The sequence below is a fragment of the Apis dorsata genome, unplaced genomic scaffold (genome assembly GCF_000469605.1).
Source record: "Apis dorsata unplaced genomic scaffold, Apis dorsata 1.3 scaffold_199, whole genome shotgun sequence".
NCBI lineage: Eukaryota > Metazoa > Arthropoda > Insecta > Hymenoptera > Apidae > Apis > Apis dorsata.
Window position 1 is genome coordinate 225,593 of NW_006263483.1, and position 12,741 is coordinate 238,333.

Here is a 12,741-nt window from a genome sequence, read left to right on the forward strand (position 1 = left end):
AATGTAAGCGTCGTTGAATTTTATCCGTCGAGTTCCAAACAGGACCTCATTTAATTGTTCGTAATAATACGTCAGTTTTTTAAGCGATATATTCGATTTTTCGATAGGATTATAATAATGTAATATCTCACATGCAGTGTACCCGGGATGATGAACAACAACCCAAACACGTTTCGAAACGAATATCGTGCATCAGGGCGTTGTAAGAACCTACTACGTATGAATGATGGTGTCGGTAGTAAGTTTTGGATTAATTGATAAACCGCGGTACCTTCGCAAATGTGACCATCGCGTGACGTTGAGACGATTAACACAATGATATCTTGTTTTTTATGTAATTGATGTACATTATTGCTCGTAATAGCGGATAGTTATGTAATAACGAAGGTTAAAGAAAAGAGAAAGAGAGAGAGAGAGAGAGAGAAAGAGAGAGAGAGAAAGAGAGAAAGAGCGTACGTAAGAAAGAGAGAGAGTTGGTTCGGCCGTAGTGATATGTGCTAAACATTCGTAGTATGTAAAAGTATTAGCTAGATTATAAAATGCCGTGTGAAAACGATTACAATGTGAAAGATGATTAAAAAAAAAAAAAAATATGCGAGATGCAATTGGATACGCAAAATGGATGTATTAACATCCTGATATAATCTAAGAACAATTGATAGCGGTAAGATCGTAACGAGTAAATCGCGCGTTTCTTTATTATGACTTCTTCATTTGCAAATACCATGAATATGTAAAAATTTATATTTTTTTTGTTAATTTTATATTTCTATAAATCATCAACATACGCTTTTTATTTTTTAAAACAATCGTTATTTCTCATAATGATAAATGATATAAAAAGATATATATTGTATAATTTGATACGTGAGCGCAATGTCGGGGCATTTCGCGATCTTACCGAAGTTCTTAGAATATAAATCGACATAAATGTATGCATAAATACATGTGTCACTTTATGCACGCCTTGCATCCTCGTATTATACTCGATGCATTAAACATCTCATACATTCAAACACACTACCACCAACAACAAGAACAAATAATTTTTTAAGATTCAATTATTATTTAAATAGTACAGTTACATTGTTAGTATGAATAACGACGCTTTTTATACGAATTTTAGTTTTTAACGTCGATCTTATGATATATTATATGGTATAATGATAATGACAATGGTAATAACAATAACGATAAATGATATCGATAATGGAACAGATTAAAGAGAAATGAGAAACAGCGCAAATGAGAAAGAGAATACGAAGAAAGAACGGAAGAACGAGAGAATGAGAGTGTACGAAAGATTATCGAAAGACAAAAAGAGTGTGTGTTTAAGTTAGATGATTGTCTATAGTATAAACGAAGGCATACGTTAGGTAGCCTTGATGCTATTTAAACAGACTTAATTAATGTATTGCAAATGAATTAATAAAGTGTAAGCGAAGCGTGTATCTGTACAGTGAAATTTTTTCTTTCTAAATTATTTCAATTACTGAATTTTGAGAACAAAGATTATTGAAATGATTCATATTTTTTCATTCACAAACAGAAAGAAACATAGAATCACTTTTTTTATTATAATTTATAATATTATTTTATATTTTTATTCTTTTTTACTTTAATTAATTAAGAAATTATTATTTTATCAATGGAAACAAAAATTATACTCGCATTCATATTTTCCGCGGTCGCCATACTAGTTTTATTCGAGATTTATTTCTATAGTCATAGAGTGAATGCAAACATTGCACTTGATTGTATAGTATCTACTGTTCGTACCGGTAGAGAGGTTAGGAACATTTTAATGTTCTTAACATATCACTTTTTTTAATATTATTTGTACGAATTTGACATACACATTTTTTTAAGCATGCGATGACGACTCTCAATCATTTTCGAAGATCTGTCAGTAAGTGAATTTTACATAATGTTGAATTACATCCGTGATCGTAATGTCAATGAGCTCCAATAAAAACAAAAAACAAATTTTAATAATAACTTCAGTATGTATTTTAATTTGAATAATTTCAAGTAATAGAACAATCAAAGTATATTTTGTATATCAATAAACTAATATCAGAGTATATATCGCTATATCAGTACTTTGAATGTAAAATATAAAAAATATAATAATAAAAATAAAAAAAATTTTACGCAATATAATGGATTATAGAATAATTTAATTCTTTTTAAAAATTATAATAAATAAAATATATTTTAAAATATTTTTAAAATATATTTTAAAATATAAAACATGTGATAATAAATAAAATAATTGAAAATTTAATAAATAAATCAACTTTATATAAATAATTTTTTATTATTAAATTAATAATTGATTATTTGTAATATACATATATTACAAATAATATAACATATTGCGTAATATTTTTATAACACATGATGATAAACACGCGAAAAAAATTAATTTATAATTTATTATTATTTCAAATTATTATTTTTTTATTTCAATGTTTGTAAAAGATTAATTAATGATTTAATTCATATTTTATATTTTTTCAGGAGCTGTCCAATTTTTACAACCACATAAGAACAATGTATATGTTAATAATTTCAGATTATTCTTGCGAAATGAATCGAGTTTTGTACCAAAACGAATACTTATTGTAGTAAAGTTATCGCGATATTATTTTGAAAAAATACGAGAACCAAATTTGAATGAAGAACAATTCAAACAGAAATTAAAAGAAAGAGGTTCTGATTATGATTCTATGATGATTAGTCATTTAGCAACCGAAAATGTAAAAAAAAAAGTAACTGAAATTTTAAAAAAATTGAATATAGAATATAAACTAATAAATAGGTATATATAATTTTCGAAGAAATCTTTTATTGAAAAGAAAAAAATGATAATATTATTAATAACAATATTAATATTAATTTTTAAGGAAAAATTTAAAAGCTTCGAATTTTGCTTGGGCGGATCTAATTCTTCCAATCGGTGGCGATGGTACATTTTTATTGGCATCGAATATGATATTTGATAACAAAAAACCAATAATTGGTATTAATTCATGTCCGGAAAAATCCGAAGGATATCTTATGTCACCAATGAAATATACAGAAAGTATATCTGAAATTTTCGAAATGTTAAGAGCAGGTTATTATAAAGTAATAATGAGACGGAGAATTCGTACTACGATAAAGGGAGATAATATTTGGGATGTTCCTTTTCATACACACGAAAAAGGTCGCATTGCAGATGGAGAAAAGTAATAAATTTTATTATTACGTAATTAATTTAATTAATTTATAATATAAAATATTATATGTTAAAAAAAAATTTTTCATTATTGCAGATTTTATATGCGAGAGCAAAATGAAGTATCAAGTAATTTACCAAAAGTAAGGCGTTTGCCTTGGTTAGCATTAAATGAAGTAAGTTTCATTAAATGCATCATATATCTTTTAATAATTTAGAATTTAACATCTCTTTCACATATAGGTATTTATAGCAGAAACACTTTCTGCTAAAACAAGTTCATTGCTTATAAGTATTGATGATGAAAATAAATATCACTTGGTGAAAAGCTCTGGTTTATGTATTACTACAGGAACAGGATCAACATCATGGTATAAATCAATAAATAGCGTTAATCCGCAAATAGTACAAGAAATATTGACTCTTTTAAATAACGAGAAGCAATTTACTAATGAAGAAATTGATAAAATCTGTTCTACTTTTAACAATAGCTTATATTTTGATGCAGGTAAGTATAATATTATTTAAATATAAACAATTATCACAAAATAATTATTTCTATGTATAACATATTTTAGAGGAATCAAAATTATGTTATGTTGTAAGAGATATGATAGTAAATGATCTGTGGCCTGTACCAAAATCTATTCATCACCGAAAATTTTGTAATAAGTTAACAGTAAGATCACAGTGTTATGATGCTAGTATAGTTCTCGATGGTGGCATAGCGATACCGTTTAATTTTGGCGCTACAGCAATAATGGAAACTTATCCTGAAGATTCTTTGCGATCTTTAGTCCTAGATTAACTTATTTCTATAAAAATTCTATTAACTTAGATTAAGGAATTAAGGAATTAAGGAATTAAGAAAACTATCAATACTTTTAATGCGTTAAAGATAAAAAAATGCAGAATATTATTTTTGTACTTTAGAATGTTTTGGAATTTTGTAAAACATATTTAATTTGATATTTATATTATGCACAATTACAGATTATTACAATTTTATTAGAATTTGCATTTCAATAGTCAGATCATTAATAGTTTTGCATTTCACTGTTTTTATGATCTGTATCGAGCAAGTTTATTATAACTTGATGTTTCTTATTTCAATGAATGGACAGTAACGAAATACAATGGTTATATGTAATATAAAATAATATGTAATATAAAAAATTTTTTATGAAGCTTTATCTCATAAAAATAAAGGATTAAAAGTATTGTTTTAAATATAATCTTACATTTGATATAAAATCAAAAAAATTTTATATTCTCAAAATTAATTATTTTCGTATTCTTTCGGTATTCGTATTCAACAATTTAAATTATTTAAGATAATATAAATGTCATATACATATATATATATATATATTATTATATTAAAAATATATATATATATATATATCCTGTTATGTTAAAGATATATATATCTCTTACATTAAATATCAAAACATTATAATTTAAAAAAAAAAATGAATTAACATGCGGTATCGTATCTGTGATAGTGTATCGAGAATAAGTATAAACAAAGAGTGTAAATAGTAAAAAAGAACAGAGATAAAGTAAAAATATTGAAATTAGCGCCATCTTCAGAGTGCCACAAATGAAACATAGAAAGGAAAGATAGAAGATAATAGGAAAAAGATAGAAAGATAGGATAAGAATTGATTTGTAGCGCCATCTCTTGGAGGTTAATGAAACTTCCAAAGAAAAGACAGGATAAGGTAGAACAAGAATTGTGGAACAACGCCATCTCTCGAATACTTTTAGAACTAACTTTATCTTTTTAGTGATATCGTAACTCAAAAGATGGCGCTAATAATCAATTCTTTTCTTATTTCTATCCTTTCTATGTTTGATTTGCGGCACTCTAGAGATGGCGTTAATTTCAATATTTTTACTCTATCTTCATCCTTCTCATATTATTTGCTCTCTTTGTTCATATATATGTAATATATAACTCAAGACACCGCACAAAACGATACCGATGCCGATATCGAAAGCGTGGCAACAAGAGGAAGAAATTTCGAAACATTCTATTGAAAATACAATCAAAGGTTACTTTATTTATCGAATTCATTTTATTTGCTATTTGCAATGCTATACAACAATTCCTAAAATATACAATTAAAATTTAAGGCAAATAGGACTCAATATCGCACAGTTTCAATGAAAGATTGTAAACCAAATATTAATTCAAAATTATTCGCGATTGAATCAAGGAAAAATATCGATCGAAGCAATTTTTCTCGTTACATATATTGATCAACGATAATGCAACGACTCTTCGTATACGAGCATAATAAAATCACGTCGTTATTCCGCCATCCTCGTTCGAACACGGGATTCGTCTATCATCAAACATCCTGCATTCCAGAATTTATTGAAATTATATATAGCACGATAGTCGCGCTATCCATTCTACTCGTTCCAATACTGAATACGTAAATCCCCCACCCTAACCCCATGCATCCAATCACACGTATATTTTATTAACAACACGGGTCGAGAATTCGTAATATTATATCGGATTTCAATAGGGGAGAATTACATATTAACCGTCATTAAGTTGCCGTGGATCGCGCGATCGCGTTTCCCTTACGAGACATTTCCGGCTCGCATGCATCCTGCGCGTGTAATAACGCTCGAATAATACGGTCTCGACACGTCGTATGCATAAGTAACCGGCATTAAATTTCATCTTTCTATAATGAACCTCCGCCTTCGTTTCAGAATCTTTGCTGCCTTTCGCGAGACCACACACACCTCATTATAAGAATCTTAATTTAGTCCGTGAACAAGCATATTTTTCGCATCTTCCCATAATAACGTGGAGATTTGTATCCACGAAAATTTTTTTTTTCCTCTTTCTTCTTCTTCTTCCTTTACTTGTTTCGGAGGATGTGGTGAAAAAAATTCTCTACTACATAATCTTTTGATGCTCTTAAGATACATTAAGAGATTTATCGGTAAAAAAAAATAAAGTTCCTCTAAAGGGATTCAAAAATGAAATTAAATACTCTAAATACAAACTAGCTAACTCGTGCTGAATTAAAAATAAAAAAATTTTGAACGGTGCAAAAATTTGGAAAATAAATAGCGATACCTCGAAGCAGATTATCTTTTTTATTCCATTATTCTTTTCAAGTTGAAACAACGAAACGAAATTACTTGATCTTGCGTTGCAGATGATACGCACCATTTTCTTTCCGTTCCGGTGAGGAACGAAATATCGGTTGGAAGTTGATCGAATGAAACTTTGTTTATTTAACACCCACACCTAAAAATCATCCACCGTTCAATTATGATACTCCACTCCGGGGAGGAGGGCGGGGAGGGGTGTCAGATATCGACAAAGTTTCGAGGAAACAACGTTGCTCCACGTTAATGCTCCCGCCGTCCCAATGAATTTTTCATACACCCACTTCCCACGTGGGGGAAGCCCCACTTCCTCGAGATCTATCATCGCGTCCAATGATTCAATTTCCATTCAATCACCGGCAATGCGACAAAAATGCGCGCAATTTGCGATTTTCTTCTTTGACGGACGGATCAAAAATTCGTATTTCTTTTTTTCTTTCTTTTTTTCTTTCTTTTTTTTTTACGATCCAATCTCGACGCGACAAATAATAATGCCAAAATAATCGAAATCGATTCGATTGCTTGGACGAATCGAAAATTGATCTTTCTTTTTTTCTTTTTTTTATTCGCGAGGAGGAGAGGAATACGGGATGGCGAACAGGGGTAAAGTTCCCACGGGTGGTCATCTTGAACGTTAAAAGGAGGAGATGAGGGAATTCGAGAGAGGTGCATTGGCACGTTCGATGCTGCACTTTTCGATTTGTCCTTGAAAGGGGGTTTAAAAAGACTCCCTGGACGTCAGCTGTGCCACGTTGTAGGGCTACGTACCCTTTGATCGTGGTCCTCTCGATAGTCGAGTTTTCACTCGGGTTACCCACGATCATTGGGGATAAATATATATATATTTTACATCATTTAATTTAACTTAATTTAAATTAAGTTCATTTTCTTATGGAACGATTCCATTTAGAAAGTGTAATAATTTTCGAAGCGATAGATCCGTAAAATTCGATTTAACGGAAAAGGAGAAATCTGGATATTTCTGTTCAGGAGATATGATTCCATTTCGATTAACGATTTTCAAAATGATGAATGGCTCGGTAAAATGGATTTGATGGAACGATCAAAATCGAACTCGATGTAAATTTCTAGATTTGGAAATTCTCCAGATTTCCAGATTTTTTTAATGATTTTAAGATTCGCTCGAACTCGAAAAATTTCTATATTTTTACAATCGGATACGATCTCGATCCAATTAATAATTTCTAAAATGGCGGCTGTTATAAAATCGATTCGAAAATGTTCGATCGTCACGTTTTATCGCTTAGTTACTACTATCTCCTCCACCCGCCTATCTTTAAATTGCTCGATCGATACGACCACTTACTTATATACTCTCTCCGCCGTTTCCTCACGTTTTTTCCCTTACGTTGCACGCTTCGCCGTTTTCGAAATAATCAGCTCGACGGATCGACCGATCTGGAAGGGAAGCAACGAGGGATCCATCGGTCCCTCGGAATTGATAGCGCAACGATTTACGGCGACAAACACGGCGCTCGGTACACGGGTTTATTTATATTCGGAATCGCAACGAGGTTGCGAATATTCGGTACGCGTTGCCGCTCCGGGCGCAAGATATGCGCGCGTGGTAACGCTTTGTTTGGCGGAGCGGAGCGGAAATTTTGTTTGTTCCACCCTTTTGTGGCGGGACTCGATCGCGTTCGACTCGATCTCCGTCTTCTTGTCTTGTTTATTCGCGTTTTGAATTATTATTATTATTATTATTATTTTTTTTTTTTTTTTACTTTTTCTCGAAAATAACGCGCGAGAAGAAATGCGGCGTATAAAGGAAAGTATGACGAAAAGCTAGGTCGTTATCGAGCGAAATCGCGTAATACCGAGTGCCAACAGACTTATAATTATGTTAACGTCGTTATACCTTTGGAGAGAATATTAACAAAATATACGTTACAGATGAATACTCTCTCTCTCTTGTAAAAGTCTCGAGGATATTCCCTCCCAGAGAAAATGCGCTTAATTCGACTTTCCGACTTACATTCGCGCAATTAGTCGTCCCTTTCGATCGCGTTTAAACGCGCGAAAATGTGAGAGAAAGAGAGAGAGAGAGAATACGTACAACTCGTGCATTGGAAGATTCTTACAAAAATACACAATTTACTAAATAAATTTGATAAACTCGTGTCAGTTACTATCGAGTATACTATTTATTTTCGAGAAACGAAATTTATTATCATCGATCTTATTAAAAATTCGAAACAGCTGATTATCATCGTATTTCGAACTTGATTTTCTATCGAAAGCAAAAAATGGAATGCACACGATCCATATTAGATATAATCGTTCTCTGAAATGATCGAATCGAAATTTATCCACGATTCGTATAATCGAAATCGATTTATCCGCGCAATCGATCCCCACGAAACGAAACGAAACGAAACGAGAGCAAACGGTCGCCCGTGGCCACGTCTGGCATACGTGAGTACCCAGATTTCATCCGTTTTACGCTTAACAAATTAACAGAGTTGATTCACCGCTTCGCGGGATCGTTTCAACATGGGATTTCGAGATAGCTTGCGTTACGCAAGCTCAGCAACGTGTCTTCCACCCGGCCATCTAACACTATACCCTCCCCCCCTCTGTCTGCGCTTCGCCCATCTCCCACTGGCTATATATATATATATATCTCTTATTCTATTCATAAGTGTGCGAGAATTAATTACGAGACCCCTCTCATTTGCGCCAGTTATTACGGGCTTGAACGTAAGATCATTACCGAATTGTAGTCGCTGCCTCGTCGTCGAGAAATCGAAAATGCAATCTATAAAAGAGGGGATCTCTTTTTTCCTTCTTTTTTTTCATCTTCTTCATCTTCTTCTGTTTTTATCCTTCTTCTCGCTCCTTTTTTATTCTTTCCTTTTTTATCACGTGCTCGAAAATGCATCTATAAACAGAATGGGGAGATCTTTCTCTTCCTCTTCTTTTTCTTTTTCTCTTTTCCTCTCTCCTCCCGTTTATTACTCGAAAATGCATCTATAAACAGAATCTTAGAGATATTCTCAGGGGACAAAATCTTCTTTCCCTTCTTCCTCTACCCTTTCTCTCTATTTCTTCCCCACCACTTTTATTATACGTTTGAAAATGCGATGTATAAACACGGGACGGGACAGAATCTGTCTCTCTCTCTCTCTCTTTTTCTCGGTGCTCCTCCCTTCTTCCCGCACCTTCTCCTCTTTTATTACGCGCGTTCCAACCACTCGATGTTAATGTATGCGAAAAGTCTGAGAGAGCGAGCTAGGGATCGATCGATCGTTTCGCTCTATCTGCGTTCCACGCGTTCGTCTTGCTAGAAAAGGGGCTATCGGTATCCTCCTCTCCCCCCTCCTCCCCCTTTTCTAAAGCTTGTTTACGAGAAAATGCATTTCGATAGTTAGATCTCCGGGTGGAACGCGATCTTATCCCGAAGAGGCGATGCGAGGCACTCCTCGTTCCTTTCTGGAATCGTAATAGTTGCGCGTTGCTTGTTTACGCGGAGCGAAAATTTCGAAAATTGTCAAGATTGGCTCGAGGGATGAATAGAGAAGAAAAGAAGGGAAAAAAAAAAAAATACGTGTCTTCATTTTCGCAAAAAAAAAAAAAAAGATGGTTAAATATAACGTGCCACGAATACTAACCCAAACTACCCCCTCCCCCTACAGCACCCTCTGCCCGCCCGGTTAACGTTAAAAATGCTCTATATATAATCGCGCCCTGTGCATTATGCTTCCGCAAATTTGCTCGCCCCAATTTCTCCCCGTAGAATCACTCTTCTATCCAATTCGATAACATCGCGCGGTATCAACTTCTTGGCGATAGACGGTATCCAATTGTAAAGTTCAAATTTTTATTAACCTTTTCAATTATTCGCCGTCCCCTTCTCCCTTTTCCCTCCTCCGCCGATGATTCTAAAATGATATGAAAAAATATAGAACGAAATCTCCCTTTATTCCACGCTTCGTTTTCGCGTGGAAAATTCCTCGTACGAATTATCGATTGCTAGATAGAGAATAAACAAAAAGGGAAAAAAGAGAAAAAAAATTTTACGAAATTCAATTCTTCCCCGCCTTTCCTTTTATTATCGATAGTTCAATCGATCCGAAATAGTGAATATTTCGCCCGAGAAAATATTTTTCGCGCGGAAAGGAGCCTAACTTAACCCTTCATCCCCCTTTTGTCATTTCATTTTTGTTCACGGGGCGCCACGCGGCGTTGCGACTCGTCTGACCGTTGACCGTTCGAGATGATTTGCAATTAAAAGCGGGCGCGGCACGTTAACGTAGACGCGATTTACCAGAGACGCAAGATCTCGCGTGGAACGTGCCGTGACCTGATTCTACTTTCGAATCTATCTTTAAATCTCGGTTGTGTGCACCACGCTCCGGGGATGTATCTGGCCGTGCTAACGAACCCTCGCCAACAAGACACCTATACAGAGCCACCCACCACCGGGTTCATCCAATTTCCTCCCTCCCTCTTCCCACCACCCTTTCATCCTCGACGCGAGCCGTGAATGGTAGGGACGTGTCGAGACGCGTCGAATTTAAAACGCGGTTTAAATTTCCCCGTGAAATTCCGCCTTCGTTAAATTTCGCGCCACAATCGATCCTTTTTTCGCTCGTTTCGAGGAAACGCCACCGTTTTCGAAACACTCCGAATTTTTGACTCGTTCGTTGAAAAAGGAAAAAGGGGGAAGAAATTGGTGGCGGGGTGTTTCATTACTTTTTCTCTTTTTTAATCGTTATTTTGTATCGATATACGTGTATATATATATATGTGTGTATATGTATGAGAAAGGGTATTTTATTTTTGCAGGAAATTTCCCAATTTTCGCGTGTATTTCAATTTTTGAAAGAGGGCGCGAGCGAGTGCAACGCGTTATTTGTTCGATCAATGCGCTCCATTACGATGCGAACAAAAGGATACTGACGCGTTGTAGCGAATTGAAAATTATGCATCGAAAATATATAACTCTGTTCTTCGAATCTTATTCTTTTTCTTTTTTTCTTTTTCGTTTTTCGTTTTCGCGGTTACTCTATGTCACTCTATATCGTCGGATTAATTGGCGAATCATTACGCAACGGGGGAGAGGTTCAAAGACGCATCGACTTAGAAATATCTTCATTCACGGATTGGAAGATTAATTTCCAATTACGAGAATTTCTCTAGGAAAATCGATTCGAAAGAAACGACGTATAAAGGTGTTAAGATATCGTGTGAATCAGAGTCTCGAATCCATCCATCCCAAGAGATTCGCGGATTCTCCTCGATCATTTACTCGTTTACTATCCCTCGCACCTCTTTACCTGTACTACTCTACTCTCAACCGTCTCCCGACCTCTTTTCAATTTCGAAATTTTCACCCTCTCCTACACGACTCTCCGCCGAGGAACGTTTCAGCCAACGTTCTCGAGTACGAAACCCTCGTTACGTACGAATGGATCACAGGTTTGAAACGGAGTTATGAAACGATCGTGGATCCATCCCCGCCTCTTATTACTTATTCAGTATCGGTACATATCTGCACGTTGCCTGGGCTTGAATATTTTATATAGAAAGCATTGGCCGTGTCGACGCGATACCAAACCCCTGGATGCGCGTTCACGATCGGACGAAAATCGTAAAATCGATGAGGAACGACGCTCCGGAAGGCGAAGGATGGAACGAGAGAACAGAGCCTTTTTGCCGAGTGGTGGCGAGACTCCCTCTTTCTCGAATTCTCTTCGCTCGACCGACCGATTTTTCGCGCGCGAAAAGGGGGATGAAAAGGATGGAGACGTTGCGCAAAATGTCGATAGATTCCTCCGGGTCGAACCGGGTCGCTTCCCGACTTCTGTTTAATTTTACAGCCCGCCCATTCATCGCCTGCCTCCCCTCTCTCCGCTTTTTCTTCGAGCGAGAAGGAGCGGCGACCACGGTCAGACTCGCAATTAACTCGAAAAACTCGAAATTCACCGATCGAAACCATTTACGCACGCTGCTTTGGAAGAAATTCGAATTCCGCGTGAAAACTCGAATCGATTCCTTTCCTTATTTCTTTCCTTTACCAATATACGCGAAAAATATATTCTACCCCACTCGCGAATCTTGAAAATCAACCTCGAAATCGTTCCCGTTTCACCCATTCCTCGTTATCCATCATCCCTTTCCTCTCCTTCTCTCTCTCTCTCTCCCCTTTAGTGCGTCGAAACTACGAATTCCGAAAGATTTCAATCGCAACCGACATTCCATCGTCCTGAAACGCACCGCGATCAACGATGCTGCAGGTGTGGACATCGGCTACGCGAGTGAAACGATTGCTCCTTTCCTCCAACGTTCATTGTTCCATTCTCTTCCCCTCCCCACCCCTCCTCCCCTCCTCCTCGTAGTCGTAGTCGTCGTCG

The 12,741-nt window shown here is 35.3% G+C and overlaps 1 protein-coding gene across 2 annotated transcripts; it reads left to right on the top strand.

The window, feature by feature from the left end:
• The first annotated feature begins 1,653 nt into the window (after window positions 1–1,653).
• LOC102679246 (NAD kinase 2, mitochondrial-like) lies at window positions 1,654–4,453 on the top strand. 2 transcript variants are annotated; one of them, XM_006614851.2, is made up of 6 exons: window positions 1,654–1,909; window positions 2,524–2,824; window positions 2,910–3,233; window positions 3,321–3,399; window positions 3,467–3,731; window positions 3,802–4,453. In XM_006614851.2, exons 1-6 carry the CDS (start codon window positions 1,876–1,878, stop codon window positions 4,029–4,031), a joined length of 1,233 nt encoding a protein of 410 aa, XP_006614914.1. In that variant the 5' UTR covers window positions 1,654–1,875; the 3' UTR covers window positions 4,032–4,453. The 2 variants fall into 2 exon arrangements, with proteins under 2 accessions (XP_006614914.1, XP_006614915.1); XM_006614852.2 differs by having other exon boundaries at window positions 2,579–2,824.
• The last annotated feature ends 8,288 nt before the right edge of the window (window positions 4,454–12,741 follow it).